This window comes from Entelurus aequoreus, linkage group LG05 (genome assembly GCF_033978785.1).
Source record: "Entelurus aequoreus isolate RoL-2023_Sb linkage group LG05, RoL_Eaeq_v1.1, whole genome shotgun sequence".
In the NCBI taxonomy this organism is placed as follows: Eukaryota; Metazoa; Chordata; class Actinopteri; order Syngnathiformes; family Syngnathidae; genus Entelurus; species Entelurus aequoreus.
Window position 1 is genome coordinate 77,778,812 of NC_084735.1, and position 17,203 is coordinate 77,796,014.

At 39.8% G+C, this 17,203-nt stretch overlaps 1 protein-coding gene across 1 annotated transcript in view; it reads right to left on the reverse strand.

The window, feature by feature from the left end:
- LOC133651061 (remodeling and spacing factor 1-like) overlaps positions 1-15,243 on the reverse strand; it is a 30,710-nt gene extending 15,467 nt beyond the window's left edge. The window contains exons 1-6 of the mRNA XM_062048971.1: positions 15,059-15,243; positions 9,496-9,587; positions 7,840-7,932; positions 7,550-7,755; positions 4,541-4,638; positions 33-2,191 (exon numbers count right to left, since the gene is read on the reverse strand). Of these exons, the coding sequence (XP_061904955.1) occupies positions 33-2,191; positions 4,541-4,638; positions 7,550-7,755; positions 7,840-7,932; positions 9,496-9,587; positions 15,059-15,212 (2,802 nt within the window). The 5' untranslated portion in view covers positions 15,213-15,243. The remainder of the gene's footprint in view (positions 1-32; positions 2,192-4,540; positions 4,639-7,549; positions 7,756-7,839; positions 7,933-9,495; positions 9,588-15,058) is intronic.
- Positions 15,244-17,203: the final 1,960 nt, after the last annotated feature.

Sequence of the window (17,203 nt, forward strand, 5' to 3'; positions counted from 1 at the left end):
CATGTAGGTGAGATCTTGTGAGGTAAACACACCTTTGGTTTGGATTGACCCTCCTGAGACACCTTTTTCTCTCTGGGCTTCTTTTCAACGATCTGCTCCTCCTCCTCCTCCTCTTCTTCTTCCTCTTCATCCTCTTTCTCTGTCTCGGCCTGAGACTTCTCCGGCCTTGTGTCCTGGATCTCCTCCGCCTTAAGCGTGGATCTGGAGATCCTCGGTGATCGTCTCAGCGACCTCCCGCCCGCATTAGTGTCGGACCCCGAGTCGCCCCGTCTCTCCTCCAGTTGGAGTTTGGCCTTACGGCGTTGGGCAAGAGTTCTGCCTTTCCGACGGACAACCTTCTCTTTAGCGTTCGACCGAGCTTCGTCGCCGTTTTCCGTCACCTCTTTCTTGGACCCGTCTTCTTCGCTTTTGGCAGCCTCCTCTGTCGGCTGGCTGGTTTCTTTGCTCTCGCTCGTGTCCTCCGACTGCTCGGTTTCAACCGGATGATCACCGGATTTCAATTTCTCAGGTGGGTCTTTCTCCGATGTTTTATCGCTTTTAGAGTCCTTCTGTCTTTCGTCCTTGGTGACTTTTTCCGTCACCTCTTTCTTGGACTCGTCTTCTTCGCTTTTGGCAGCCTCCTCTGTCGGCTGGCTGGTTTCTTTGCTCTCGCTCGTGTCCTCCGACTGCTCGGTTTCAACCGGATGATCACCGGATTTTAATTTCTCAGGTGGGTCTTTCTCCGATGTTTTATCGCTTTTAGAGTCCTTCTGTCTTTCATCCTTGGTGACTTTCAATGCGAGCGGCTTTGCCTCCAATTTTTCAGGCTGATCCTTCAGCGCCTGTTCCTGATTTGCATCAGGTTCTGTGGCGGTTTTGTCAGCATTGCTGGACGTTTTTTCTTGACAATCAGAAGCCTCCTCTGTCCTTTTGGCTTCGTCATCCTGCTGTGGTTTGTCTGTGTCAGGACCTAAGGCTTTTTCTACTTTTTCTGATAAATCCTTTTTGTCTTCACTGACTTGAGGCTGTTCTGGAGTTTTCGCGACCATGTCTTTCTTGGCCGATCGACGCGGTTCTACCGCGTCCGCCTTTTTAATAACGGACGCCTCAGATGATGATTTTTCCGATGTGTCTATCTTTTTGATGACACTGGAGCTCTGTGCTACTTCTCGGCTCGTCGTGTCGTCCTTTTTCTTGGCGGCAGACTTCGGATGTGCTTTCTCGTCAGGTTCTTCTCTTTCAGGAGACATTTTCTTGATGGAGTTATCCTGTGTCCCTGCGTCACACTCCCTGGCGTCTTTTCCCATTACGTTCGTTTCCGTTGGCTTGACATCTGCTCTACTTTCCACCATCTCGGGTTCCTTCGCTTCTTTAGCAGCCGTCATATTCCCGTGGTCTGGTTTTTCCAACTCTTTGTTGATGACTTTATGATCTGAATTATGTTTTTTTGAAGAGTGCATCTTGTTCTCTGTTAACGATTTGGCTTCAGTTTCAAGTTCTTCCTGATTGGACAACTTTTTCCCCCCCTCATCTGCTGCTGCAGTCGTTTCAGTTCCAACCAGCACGCTTGAATCTTTCTGGTCCGACGGCAGCGGCGAGACCTTCGCAGGACAGCAAGGATCCTTCACAGTATCTTTCCCCACATCTTTTGTGGATGCAAGTTCCTGTTTTTCGCTCAATTCCTCGCTCAAAGGTGGCTGGAGTCGCGTCTCCGGCGTCGGGTGAACTTCACCGTTGACATGGTCGTTCCCTCGCTTGGAAGAGGCGTCGGGTTTGGAAACGGGCAGAATATGTACAAAGCTTTTGTCAAAGTCTTCGCTGAACTTCATCCCTCTTTTCTTCAAAGGGATCTTGGCCTGCTGCTCATTCTTGATTTGCTGGATTTCGTCCGCGTTGTTCCTGTTGGCTTCCTCGCTTACCTTGGACTTCGCACACTCAGGCTCGGACTTCAGGGGAGTCGGGTCCCCGGCTGCCGACTTGACGTCATCCGTAGGCTCTTCTTTGATGCTCTTGACTTTAGCATCTACGCTTTCATCGACTGGCTTTTCCATTGCGACCTCGGCGATGTCGCTCAACGTCGATTTGACTTCGCAGGTTTCCGATTTTACATCATCTTGCTGTTCAACTTTACCGTTGCTCTCAGTCTTTAGCGGCGCAGGTAAGGCCGCTTTGCTGCTCTCGTCAGATGAGGTCCCATCTTTTTTCACTACACCTGTCGTAGAAATAAAACGTTACGGTCCCGAGATGTGTGTGAACTTTTTTTTTAGATGATTTTTGGGTACGCCTTAAAAAAAACAATCAACCAGAAACTTGATGAAGAACACACTATTGGTGCATGGCAACAAAAAAACATTAAAATATCAAAACAGATTCAAATACATAAATTAAAGGACTTTTTTTTTAAAAAGGTTTTTTCAAATTGGTGTACTGTAGGCAGGGTCTATAGGGGTATAGTTAGGGCTGGGTAAAATTTACATTTTTACTAGTACGGTACCAATTCCCGAGATCTGGTAATGCGATACCGGTACTCATTGGTACCAATTTGCGGTTCTTAATAAATTAATTGTTTTTGATAATAAAATCTAATTTGTTCTTGCAACATTAAAATAGCTGATTTTGGTAACTGCTGTCTAGTTGTTGTATCTCAATTAAAGTTAGATGGCAGTAGTGTGTACCGTAATTTCCAGACTATAATCAACTATTTATTCCTACACTTTAAAACCTGCGGCTTGTAAGACGGTGCGGCTAATTTATGGATTTTTCTTCACTGGCGGCCCCAATAAAAAGCCCCCACAACCCCCCAAAAAAAACAAGCAAATACAATGAGGTGTTTTGTTTGTGCTATGGCGCAATCTTTTGGATGAGTTCGCTCACTATAGGTGCTGCAGTGTCCCTCCATTTACCGGTAGTTTTTTAAAACCGCAGTGATATTCAGTCTTCTAGCTGTCCATAGCGTTTCTATTCGTATGGATTCTGCATTCATCATTTCAAGCAACGTGTGTAATTTTTACAGTATAATTTAAACTGTTTATACTTACTAAACCGTCCCAGGTGTAATGTCTGTAGGAGTGTTTTCATGCTTATTTGTACGTGCTATTGTAATGTAATGACGCTAGCGTCGTTAGCAATAGCTAATATGCTGCGTTCACGAGTGTCTGTGTTAGCATTATTGACTTGACCGAGGATGTCGTTGTGGCTTGTGCAGCCCTTTGAGACACTTGTGATTTAGGGCTATATAAGTAAATTTTGATTGATTTGTATTGTTTCAAATTCACAATATTCCTCAGTAAATTCACTAAGGCGTCAACATGGAGTTAGATACTTAACTGATACACCATATGGTAGTTTATGGTGTGTTGGCTAGTCAGTGAAGTATTAAACCTTTTTGAGTGTAAAAAAGGCTGAACTGACTAGCCAAAACACCATAAACTACCACCGTATGGTGTGTTGGCTAGTCAGTTCAGTCTTTTTTACACCCAAAAAAGGCTGAACTGACTAGCCAAAACACCATAAACTACCACCGTATGGTGTGTTGGCTAGTGTAAAAAAAGCTGAACTGACTAGCCAAAACACCATAAACTACCACCGTATGGTGTGTTGGCTAGTCAGTTCAGCCTTTTTTTAAAATCTGCAACCTTAAAAACGTAGTGACCCCATAAGACCCTGCATATGGATCCTAAAAAAAGACAAAAAAAGCTGAACTGACTAGCCAAAACACCATAAACTACCACCGTATGGTGTGTTGGCTAGTCAGTTCAGCCTTTTTTTACACCCAAAAAGTTTTAATACTGTAAGTATTGTACTTATATACCCACCAGCTATTTGATTGTATTGTGCATCTTAGTAGTTTTCATTAACAAATTTGAAAGAATTGAAATCGCCATGTAAAATCATTAATGCTAATCAGTAAAATTTCAATAGCAAAGCCAACGTATATTAGCATCAGGCTAGCGCAAAAGTGGAGCATTTTTCGGGGTAAATTCTTTGTTGGCATTGAATATTGCAACATTAACTACAGGTACTTTGGCTGAGCCCGCCCTCACTGCTGCTGGTGTCTGCAATAGGGCGTGACGTCACACAGCAACCAAGGTACCGAAACATGACATTGTTGGATTTTACGTGAATCGGTGCCCGATAAGACCGGCAGGATTCGGTCGGTGGCAAAAAAATCTGTACCCATCCCGAGGTATTGTCAAACCGAGTTTAATCCTTAACTGGTCCTCGTATTAGTATTTTGCAGCAATTTAATGCGGACAAAGAATACATTTCAATTCAACATTTTGACGGTCAATGTGCCCCGTGAGCTGTGGATAGCGCTTTAAGTAAAAGACAGACGAAACTTGACATGAATGGTCCTGAAAAAAAGTTGCAAAAAAAAAAGGAATGTATGGAGGACTTAAACACTGATTAATACATTATCCAACCTGGGCCCCTAGTGGCTCAGAGCAGTATAGCAATGACATCAAAACTTTTTTTGATTGGTTGGTAGCCGCTGTTAATGTCTACGGAAGCCATGCTGTCCATTATATTGCACCTTTTTCAATTTAAATAAAATACATACCTGCTTTCTCCTCTTCACTTTTGGCATCATTCTTCAGGAGCTCGGGATCAATGTGCGTCTTTAGCAGTGCCAGGACCTGCGCTAAGTCGTTACGATCTCTATAAGAGAAAAATAACCCAAACTGTGAGAAATCTTTAGGAGCGACCCGATACGATATTGGTATCGGTACGATATTAGCAGGAAAACAAGTATTGAATGAGCTTGGTTCTCATTAAAAATCCCTGATGCAAGCAGTCTTTCAGCGTGTCTTTTTGTGCAAAGCTGGACAGCCAGTTAACATCTAAATGTCCTCTAAAGAGCACACAAGTTTGATCTATTATTTAGTCAGGGTAAACATGGTAAGCTAAAGGCTACCAGGAGCTAGCAGATAAGACAACAGCGAAGCAAACAAGCTAATAAGTGTCCTTAATTGAACAATATTGCAGTCTAAAACATGTGTCAATATAAACAAGTGCTAAATAAGTATAGTTGCATATTACTTATGCATACGGAGTCTCCAAAGCAGAAGGTTATTAGAAAGTAAACAGTAACAAACGTGTCTGCATCATTCAACTTGCTGCATCATGACCTTAATTTAATGAACCATTATAATCACTACGCATCGCCAAAACCCAAACTAACCCCCCACTTCAAAGGCATACATATGTCAAAAGGTTTCGGTTTCTCATAACTACCATTCAATGTTCTCGGTTTGACTAATTTTATTAGATCAAACTTTTCTGACATTGCACACCACAAAATAATAAAAGTATGTACTGCTGAGATATATATATATATATATATATATATATATATATATATATATATATATATATATATATATATATATATATATATATATATATATACGTATATATACATATATATATATATACGTATATATATATATATATACGTATATATATATATATATATATATATACGTATATATATATATATATACGTATATATACATATATATATATATACGTATATATATATATATATACGTATATATATATATATACGTATATATATATATATATACGTATATATATATATATATATATATACGTATATATATATATATATATATATATATATATGTATATATATATATATATATATATATATATATATATATATATATATATATATATATATATATATATATATATATATATATATATATATATATATTTATATATTTTAGGGTTGTACGGTATAGTATCACAAAACGGTACTATACTCTGTTTGAAAAGTACCGGTTTCCAATTCATTTATTTATTTACTTTTTTAAAGGGCATGACGTCGCGCCGTCACGTCATGACGGGTTTATGAGCAGAGGAGCGTGTTCGGCAGCGCACTATCACGGAGTACTTAAAAGCAGACAAGATGTGTAGACAGAAAAGGGAGAACGGACGCATTTTGGTATAAAGACTGACGATAAAGGTGAAGCCATAACACTGGAAACGCCCTCAGGAAGAGGTGCTTTAAGACATGGCTAGCTAGCTAGCAGCAGCAAACATCCATCCGCAGTCGGCAGTGTTTTAGCTACTCCTAAATCATCAATCCTTGCCTCCATGGCGACGAATAAAGTAAGTTTCTTACAAGTATCATCCCTGCAGGAGGAGGAATAGCTAAACATGCTTCACTACACACCGTAGGAGGACACAACAGCTCACCGGCGTCACCGCTAACAAAAGCTAGCGTGTCTAAATGTAAACAAATGCCATGGGTGCATCTACACCTGACATCCACTGTAACGATACCAAGTACAATAGCGTATCTAGTCGATACTACTATAATTACATCGATATTTTTTATCGTCACAAAATCTTTTCTCCTTTTTAAAAAATTCATATTATATTTATAAACTTGGTAAATACGTCCCTGGACACATGAGGACATTGAATATGACCAATGTATGATCCTGTAACTACTTGGTATCGGATCAATACCTAAATGTGTGATATCATCCAAAACTAATGTAAAGTACCAAACAACAGAGGAATAAGTGATTATTACATTTGAACATAAGTGTAGCTAGAACATGCTGAAACGGAAAATAACCAGATATTAACAGTAAATAAACAAGTGGATTAATAATCATTTTTTTACAGATTGTCCTTTATAATTTGGACAAAACAATAGAATAAGAAATCACAATATGTTACTGCATTCATCAGCAGACTAATTAGGAGCCTTTGTTTGCTTACTTACTACTAAAAGACAAGTTGTCTAGTATGTTCACTATTTTATTTAAGGCCAAAATTCGTCTTCGTTTGCAATAAGAAACATATGTTTAATGTACCCTAAACATTTTTTGGTCAAAATAAAGCCAACAATGCAATTTTTTTTGGTTGCCCCCCCCCCTTTTTTTTTTTTTAGAAATGTATGGAAATACATTTTAGTACCGGTACCAAAATATTCGTATCGGGACAACCCTAATATATATATAAATATATATATATAAACCCCCCACACCTTGTCACAGTCCGCCCAAACTTGTCCCATTCGTTTATGCTGCATTTTTTTGTATCTAACTAATATAGTTATCAACCTTTTAATATTTATAAACAGCCCCTTCACCTCGTCATAATCTTCCTGAACTTGTCCCAAACCTTTGTATTGCACTTTTTTTTGTGTATTACAGTTTTTATATTATTAACTATTATAGTTAGGTTATTAACATGTCATCATTCACAACCAGCCTCCCCCCCAAACTTGTTAAAATCTACCCAAACTTGTCCTATTTGTTTGTGCTGCAAAATCTTTTTTGTCTAACTATTTTAGTTTTTATGTTATGGTCTGGTTATGAATAATAACATAAAAACAACATTTTTTTTGCAGCACAAACCAGCACAACCGTATGTATTTTAGAATAACTTACAAACCGTAACGGCACAATCGAAAATGTTCTCGGCACAAACGAATGACGGTGTTATTTGAATATTTGCAATGATAAGGGTGGCCAACTTCACACAGGTCAACAAACTAGGGGGTCACTGCCCCCGCCCCCCGCGTTACCTGACGATGCACTTCCACGACGAGCCGTCCAGGTCGTCCTGCTCCTCCACGTACAGGCGGACGTTGTTGTCCTGGTCCAGCTGGAACCAGTACATCTGGCCGTCCTTGTCGCGACCGATGGGCTGCAGCCGCATTTTGTCCGGGTCCTCCTCGTTGATGGCATTTTTGAACTTGAGGTTGTCGTCAAACTGACACTCGCACAGATACTGTATGTGTTGAGGATGAAAACAATCAAAATCTTGGTTCCGCAATGTGACCCAAAGACGGGGGGGAAAAAATTGCGTGTTCACCTTAAGGATCGCCGTCTTGCTCTTCGGCGTCATGTCCTTGTATCCTTTTTCCTCCAGCTCCCAAGCCCATGTTGTGTTGAAATCCTGGCACACCTGCACGAAACAAACATATTTTCATTTACAACATCTGCAATGTGCAATATTTTAAACAAATAGATAATAATCAGAGTGGATAATCTTTTTTTTCTTCTCCCCAAGATGTAGTGGCTGCTGGTTGCAGGAGCTCTGTGCACTTGTGTTCTTGATGTTTCCCTGTTGTTTTCATGTGTTTTTTGCCTTTTGGTTCAGGCCGCTTGAGAACTGCACAACAAGGGGTGTCACTTTTATGACTTCTGCGCTGCTTTTTTGTGAACTTTTGGATCTGCCTCAAATGAGCCATGGCCAAGTTTGCACCGGAGACCAGCTGCTGGCTCTTAACCACACCGGATCCGCGTGTAGAGACTGTAGGACATGTGGAGGAAGAGACGGGGCAGCGGGGCGCCGAGACGGACGAGCTTCATGGAGCATGCATCGGACACTTAAGTCTCCCTGGACGTATCCTCGCTCATCCGTGCTGATTCTGGACATTGGCCGAGAGTTAGTGGGTGACCTTGGATGGAGTTGTCTCTCTTGGTTTGCTTTGTTGGGTCTGTTCCTGTTTCTGGTCGTGCTGTCCCCTGACCCCAGCAGACAATGGCGTGGAGCACTTCATAGGCCACCGCGGTGCAAGGTGTTGAAATCCTGTTTTGGTTTTGTTTTGTTGTTTGTCTCTGCGTGGTGCAATTGTATGTGCACAACATAATTTATAGCAAATGTTTTGGTTTTTCGTTGTGTTTTACTATTGTAGCTGTATGTAGAAATGGCGCCGCTGAATTGGCAGCTGGTTGCTTCAACTCTGTGCTCTTTTAATGTCTTGTTTATGTCCTTTGATGATTCCTTTCATCTTGTTTTCCTGTTTTTTTGTTGTGGACTTTTTGTATCTGCACTGCAACCATATAATAGACTTAGACTTCCTTTTTATTGTCATTCAAATTTGAACTTTACAGTACAGAGAAGAACGACATTTCGTTGCATTAGCTCATGGTAGTGCAGGATAAAAGAGCAATAAGGTGCAGATATAAATAAATAGATTACTGTACAGATAAATATATTGCACTTTTGCATATGCATCCACGTTTATGGATGTATGTTATATTGTCTTTATATTCCAGCGAGTTAATCCATTTTTGGGGGGAATTGAGGGGATTATTTTAATGCGTTCAAGAGTCTTACGGCCTGAGGGAAGAAGCTGTTACAGAACCTGGAGGTCCTGCTACGGAGGCTGCGGAACCTTTTTCTAGAGTCCAACAGTGGGGGTGGGAGGAGTCTCTGCAGATTTTCTGAGCCCTGGTCAGGCAGCGGCTTTTTGCGATCTCCTGGATAGGAGGAAGAGGAGTCCTGATGATCTTTTCCGTCGTCCTCACCACTCTCTGCAGAGACTTCCAGTCTGAGGCACTAATAATGTCCCCATTGTGGGGTAAATAAGGTCTATCCAATCCAATCTTCAAAGAGGCAGAATGTATGTTTTAACTGATGTGTAAATAGACAACTGTTTACCAAAAATAACCACGTTTGGACAAGCCAACATGCAAATTGATTGCCGTCTTTGTTAAATTAATGAGAGAAAACATGTTTTACCTTGACTAAATACTTCTCCCATCTGTCCGCTGACACGGACTTTCCGATCTTCCTCAGCAACTTGACGTGAAGATCAACCAGAAGCTTTGGAACTAAAAAAAAAAACAAAAAACATGTTTTTCATATAAATATATATTTCATTTTTTGAAAATGTGCTCTATATGGTCGGCCCACATTTTTGTTGTTTTTTGGGACAAACTACAAAAATGCAAGTCAAGTATCATCTATATGACAGGAGGGCTTTCCAAAAATGCTGGTCAAAGATCTTCAATAATCAGCTGTTTTTGAGGACTTACTTCAAAACAAAATACAATTAAAAGATCGTCTATACGACAGGAGGGCTCTGCAAATACATTTGTCAAAGATATTCAATATTCAGCTGTTTTTGAGGATCTGATTCAAAACAAAATACAAGTCAAAGACAAGAGTGCTCTGCAAAAACGCTAGACAAAGTTCCTCGATATTCAGCAGTTTTTGAGGGCCTCCAGCAAAACATTTTTTTAAAAGATCCTCTGAATGCCAGGAGTGCTCTGCTGTTTTTGAGGATCTACTGCAAAAATGGAAGTCAAAGTTCTCTATATGCTAGGTACACATTTGTTGTTTTTTTGCAACCGACTACAAAAATGCAACTCAAAGATCCTCCATGCGACAGGAGTGCTTTTCAAAAACCCTAGTCACAGTGTCTCATCATTCAGCTGTTTTTGAGGACCTACACCACCCTCTTTTTTTTTAACCTGCGCGAGTACTAGGATTAACTCTTCAACATTCCAGACATTGTATAGTAATGATTGTTTTTTTAGAGTGCTTTATGTGCACAATATGTAATATTATCAAATCCTGTGGTTAGCAGACTTTTGCTAGTGTTTATTTACGATTTAGAATGCATTAAAAAAAAAGAACTTATGTGTGCTTGTCTCACAAAAGGATGGTGAATGATAGCTAAAAAAAGTGCAGTTCCACATTGAGGGTTTGTGAACACTGCCGCCACCAATTATTGACACTTCCAACCGCGCATGCGCACAACAAACTACTTACATGACCCACAATGAACGAAACAACCGCAAGTACTTTATTGTGTTTCAATCACAGCTATCAAAGCACAGCTAAAAAAAAAAAAAAGGGGCAGAGAGTTCAACCAGTACTCATTGAGTGAATGTAGATTGCCTCATAATGTATGAATGTTAATATTTATGATGTATATTTAAACGTAGGATTGATCATTGACGAATACCTCAATTTCAAATGTCACATTAGCCATCTGTTAAACAAATTATCCAAATATGTTGGCCTGTTCTTTCAGCTTCGTCATTATCTTCCTCTTTATGCTTTATGCTCTACTTACCCTATATAAAACTCTCTTTGAACCACATCTTAAACTACTGTAATGTCATCTGGTGTAACACCTTCCCTACCTACCATCACAAATTAGAATCCATGCAAAAGAAAATCATACGGGCCCTGTCATGGTCCAAGTTTAATGCCCCCACTCGACATCTATTCCATAATTATCATCTCTTAAGACTGACAGAGTTCAATATTTATCACAATGCTTGTCTAACCTATCAAGTCATTCACAGGCTGAATCTCAGGCTCTGTAGCTTGGTTCCTATCTATCATCCCCAGCATGCCCACAACACTCGTAATTTAGATCTGATATCAGGTAAACATTGTCTACTGGCTTGTACCGCTCGAAGTGTTGTATGCAGGGGACCAAAGATTTGGAACCGGCTTAATGAGAACCTCAAGATGCTGTATTCATTCTCCAACTTAAAAAAGAAACTGAAAACTTACCTATTAACCACCTATCTCTAATGCCTCATTTGGGGTAGACTACGGTTGGGTTTTGCATGGTTGAATGAATGTATGTATGTATGTGTGTGTATGCTTGCTTTAGTACTATTATCTTGTGTTTATCATATAGCGTTGTTTTTGTTTTTTTGTGCTTGCCACCAACGTTCCCGCTAAGGTGCGCACCTGCGCACTGCTCACGCGTCCTCTGCGCACAGCAAATCTATGCCGCGCAAAAAATCAAATCCCACTCTAAACAAAATAAACAAATCGCTTGTTTTGTATGATTTTGCAATGCAACTGTGAGTAACAGGTGACGAAAGGCGGCCACAACAGATAAAACAATGTTTGTCAACACTTAAATTACTGTAACGTCTGTGGAGACACTTAAAGGTGGATAGGAATTCCATCGGTCCCTTTATTTAGCGAAATTGTTTATCGGCCATAACCACACCAAAACAACGTGTAAAATACTTTTATCTAGCAAAACTGGTCGTTGTCTACCGTACAAACCAAGCCAAAAGCAACTCTTTGTCATCTGTTATATCAACAGCAGCCGCTTGCTCGCTCTCTCACCTGCACCAACACATACACTATGGCAATTAGCCACTGGTGCGTTTATGGCCACACAAAAAATTGGACAACTCCAACACTACACGTAAAGTGTAAATTTCAGGTCGTTTTACTATGACTCCTCAATCAGTGTGCTTATTCTACTGTCATCTGTTAAGAATAGGGATGATACTCGAAACCGGTTTTCCCGGTTGTTCGATAAGAAAAGAACCGAGTCCTCGGACTCGAATCCCTTTTTGAGAACCGGTACCCCTTAATCGAGACCACTATAGTAAAGAAAAATAGTTGGTTATTTATTCGAATCGCTAGGAACGAATCCCGTCCCAACCAGAATTGCCCCTTGAGACATCACAAGAAATGACGTCACGTAGCTCAGTCATTAGGCGCAGATAGGGAAAGCAGGAAAAACAATGGACATGAAAAAGCACTCCAAGGTGTAATAAAGTTCAAAACAAAAGGTATAATCCAATGAATAACTTTACTGAGAGATTTCAGCAGGGTACAAACACATGACGAACACTTTTACGACCAACCGGAAACATAGCAACCAGGCCAGCAACGCACCTCCTTTACGGCAGCTGGCGCAACGTTCTTAAAGCAACCGCAGCACATACATATATACACAACACATCTCCCTTTTTTAACTTTTGTTTTTCTTTCCTTGTAAACAAAACAAAATCACACTGTATATGTGTTGTCTGTCTAATTATAAATAATAATGCAGACGAGGCGTGTTGGCTGAGTTCTTGACGTTTACTTTCACAGCGTGCTCATAACCTCATTCTTAGCTGCCGGGTAACACATGCAACAACACTTTTCGGGGCTACCACGCATGCTCGTCACTCCCGTTGCATGCTGGGTAGTGTAGTTGTTATATTCCCCCTATAAAGAAATAATGTTAACTCAGTAAAGTGTATTTATTTTTTTAGCTTTAACTTTACATTTTTTTAGCATTGTAACCACAATTGCAAACAACTTTTCTCTTCATAGAATTTTCTTTCAATAAAGAAATAGAGTGCAAAAATGTCAAAGCATCATAACAAACAGTTATGTCAAATAGCAGCAGAAGTGCACTTTTTGGAGAGCTGTATTATTTTAAGTTTTGTGCCCAAGGGACTGATTTTATTTAACATTATATTATTATTTATACACCTATAGCGATCACAGAGACAGGTTGTTTTTGTGTTACTGTATATATTTGTTTTTCTGAAAAATCCCACTTAATATACTTTTGGTAACAACAGTCAATATTTATTTATTTTATTTTATTTTTTTAGGGGGGTAACAGTCAATATTTATTTATTTAATAGACTTTAATTTTTTCTTATATAATAAAAGTGAGCTTTTGTTAAACCAAATATTGTGTGTTTTTTTTCCATATACAACAACCTATCTGGACTCGATCAGAGAATCGATAAGGAATCGGTTCGATAAGAGGATTTGATAATAGGCTCGAACTCGATAATTTCTTATCAAACATCATCCCTAGAACTTAAGAATGTTATTTTTTGGATATTAATCATGAAATGATGTTACAGGACTACATAATTGCTAATAAAAATATTAATTTTACGGGCAGAAAGTTAATAAATACTTCATCTCATGCAACATGTGAATGTTTTAAGGGGAACTAAATGTGATCTCTGAAAGGGGTACACAATCTTTCCAAAGCAGGACCCCCACCCAGGCATAAAATATTATAGTGCATAGCTGATTTAAAAAAAACAATATCTAAGTGGGCCAAATCACATATATTAGAAAATAATCTCTTGAAATTGACTAGTCACTTGATTATAATAATAAGACATTTAAATTGTTATGTCAGGTTTGAGACAAATGTGCTGCTGGTATGACCACAGTGTGCACGTCTGTATTCCACTGAATGCTCAGGGTGTTTGCGCGTTTGCTCACACACATGAAAATTTAGAGGGAACATTGCTTGCCACCATGTTTCATCATTCCATCTATATACTGTCCTCTGGACCCCCTGTCAAAAGCTTCTTCTAGCTTATTTGGGGGATCCTTTCACTTACGAACATCTTTAAATGATATTCACTACTATTGGTCAAGTCACTTCACAAACTTCAGCTTCTCCAGAACTCTGCAGCCCGGATAATCACCAGAACCCCTTCAATCCAGCGCATCACCCCTGTTCTGCAGCAACTCCACTGGCTACCCATCAAACATCGCATCCACTTTAAAATAATTCTCCTCACTTTCAAAGCCATCCATAACCTCTCTCCATCATATCTCTCTGACCTGATCCATGTCGCCACGCCCTCACGTTCCCTAAGATCCTCTTCATCCATCCATCTCACTGTCCCTTTATTTAAACTGTCCACCATGGGTGCCCGAGCTTTCAGCCGCTCTGCCCCACATCTTTGGAACTCTTTGCCACCTGACCTTCGCAACTTAGATTCAATATCCCTCTTCAAATCAAGACTCAAAACACACCTATTCCTGACTACTTATTCATTGTAATCATCTTTTCTTTTCTCTTTGTTGTTGTTTTTTATCCAATTTGATTTTATTGTTGTGATTTTGTACGGTGTCCTTGAGTGCCCAGAAAGGCGCCTTATAAATAAAATGTATTATTATTATTATTGTAATTTTTCTATGGTATTGTGAATAAACTAAATGTAAAAAAAAAAAAAAGAAAAAAAAAAAAGACGTGTTTTATTTTGAAACCCGGAAGAGCCTTCAGGGAAGCGAAGCTAAGCGAAACACTTGGCTAATTAGTGTTTTAACTAAGAATAAAGTGCACATTTTGACGCCCTATTCTTGCAATTAAACACACAATGACACACTTTAAACCATACGGATGCGTTGCGTGCACTAGCATCACGATTGCCGGCGGGGAAATAGCAATTATGCGTGCATGTTTTGTTGGTGTTGTTACAGCGGCAGATAAAAGGCTGCTCGCTTCAAGGGAGGAAAAAAATTGGAAGCAAAAGCTTAAAAGTGAGACAAGGGAATTATGAATCGGCGAAGCTGACGCATGAACAACCACCACATTGCACCTATATAATGTTCGGACTTCTCGGCGCACAATGGGCGGTAAAGGGAGTGAGCTAGGAGGTGTGTGAGACACACAATAACACAGCACTGGCTAGCCTAGCATGCTAGCCAGCTAGCTCGGTACCATTATCATTAAGTCTCTCCTCCAGCCCGGTGGCGTTTTTAACCCTTTTGCCGGCCCTACCTGAAGATGTGTCCTGCAAGTACCGCTCCAACTGCGGGAAAGTGAGCTCCGGCAAGTCCAGCAGTGCTCCGTAGCGTTCCAGAAAGGAGCAGATAACGGCGTAATTCGGACACAAACCTGGCGGAGAACTCGCCGTTGCCGCCGAAGCAGCCATTTTTTCCCAACACCACTGGTGAAGCGCGCGTGTTTAGCGGCTGGTTCAGACTTCCGGTGTTTCAAAAATAAAACTAAGTAGAGCCACAGGAAGTGAAACAGTTAGCGTGGCTTCCACCTTCACTATTGTTTTATTTAGTACATAAAGTCAAATGGAAGGTTCTGCTATACCTTACCAACATTTTACCTAATTTAGATGGCTACACCAATCATATATACAGTCATGAATGAAAACAGAATCTATATTATAATCTTCTAACTGCAGTGGTCCCCAACCACCGGGCCGCGGCCCGGTACCGGTCCGATTGGCCGCACAAGAAATAAAAATTAAAAACATTTTCTTTTTATTTTTTAGATTTTTTTATTAAATCAACATAAAAAACACAAGATACACTTACAATTAGTGCACCAACCCAAAAAATCTCCCTCCCCCATTTACACTCATTCCCACAAAAGGGTTGTTTCTTTCTGTTATTAATATTTCTGGTTCCTACATTATATATCAATATAGATCAATACAGTCTGCAGGGATACAGTCCGTAAGCACACATGATTGTATTTTTTTATGACAAAAAAATATATAAATAAATTACCATACCCCCCCCCCCCCCCCCAGGGACAAATTTTCAAGCGTTGACCGGTCCGCAGCTACAAAAAGGTTGGTGACCACTGTTCTAAAGGACAGGAGGGCTTTGCAAAAACGATTTTCAGCCATTTTTGAGGACCTGCAGCAAAAACAAAACAAAACAAACAATAAAAGATCCTCTATAAGCCAGCAATACACTGTTGTTTTTGAGGACCTACTCCAAAAAAGTAGTTTAAAGATTCTCAATATGCTCAGCACACATTTTTCTTTTGCCCAAAGATCTTCAATACGACAGGAGGACTATGCTAGTTAAAGCTTCTTAATATTCAGCTGTTTTTGAAGACCTGCAGCATAAAACTAAACACAAAGATTCTCTATGTGCCAGTAGCGCACTGTTGTTTTTGAGCACCTACTCCAAAAATGGGATTTAAAGATTCTATATATGCGATGTGCACTAGTCAAAGATCCTCACTATTCAGCTGTTTGTAAGAACCTACAGGAAAAAAACAAAGATCCTCTATATGCCAGGAGTACTCTGCTGTTTTTAAGGACCTACTCCAAAAACGGAAGTCAAATGTGCTCCATATGGTCGGTGCACATTTTTGTTGTTTTTTGGGACCAACTGCAAAAATGCAAGTCAAAGATCATCTATATGACAGGAGGGCTTTGCAAAAATGCTGGTCAAATATCTTCAATATTCAGCTGTTTTTGAGGACTTACTGCAAAACAAAATACAATTAAAAGATCCTCTATACGACAGGAGGGCTCTGCAAAAACGCTCGTCAAAAATCTTCAATATTCAGCTGTTTTTGAGGACCTACGGCAAACCTTCAGCAAAAAACTAAATACAAAGATTCTCTCTATAAGCCAGTAGCGCACTGCTGTTTTTGAGCAACTGGTCCAAAAATGGGATTTTGTGACAGAAATGCAAGTTAAAGATCTTTTATATGACAAGAGGGCTCTGCAAGAAACATAAGTCAAAGATCCTCACTATTCAGCTGTTTGTAAGGACCTACAGGAAAAAACAAAGATCCTCTATATGCAAGGAGTACTCTGCTGTTTTTAAGGACCTACTCCAAAAACGGAAGTCAAATGTGCTCTATATGGTCGGCGCACATTTTTGTTGTTTTTTGGGACCAACTGCAAAAATGCAAGTCAAAGATCATCTATATGACAGGAGGGCTTTGCAAAAATGCTGGTCAAAGATTTTCAATATTCAGCTGTTTTTGAGGACTTACTGCAAAACAAAATACAATTAAAAGATCCTCTATACGACAGGAGGGCTCTGCAAAAACGCTCGTCAAAAATCTTCAATATTCAGCTGTTTTTGAGGACATACGGCAAACCTTCAGCAAAAAACTAAATACAAAGATTCTCTTTATAAGCCAGTAGCGCACTGCTGTTTT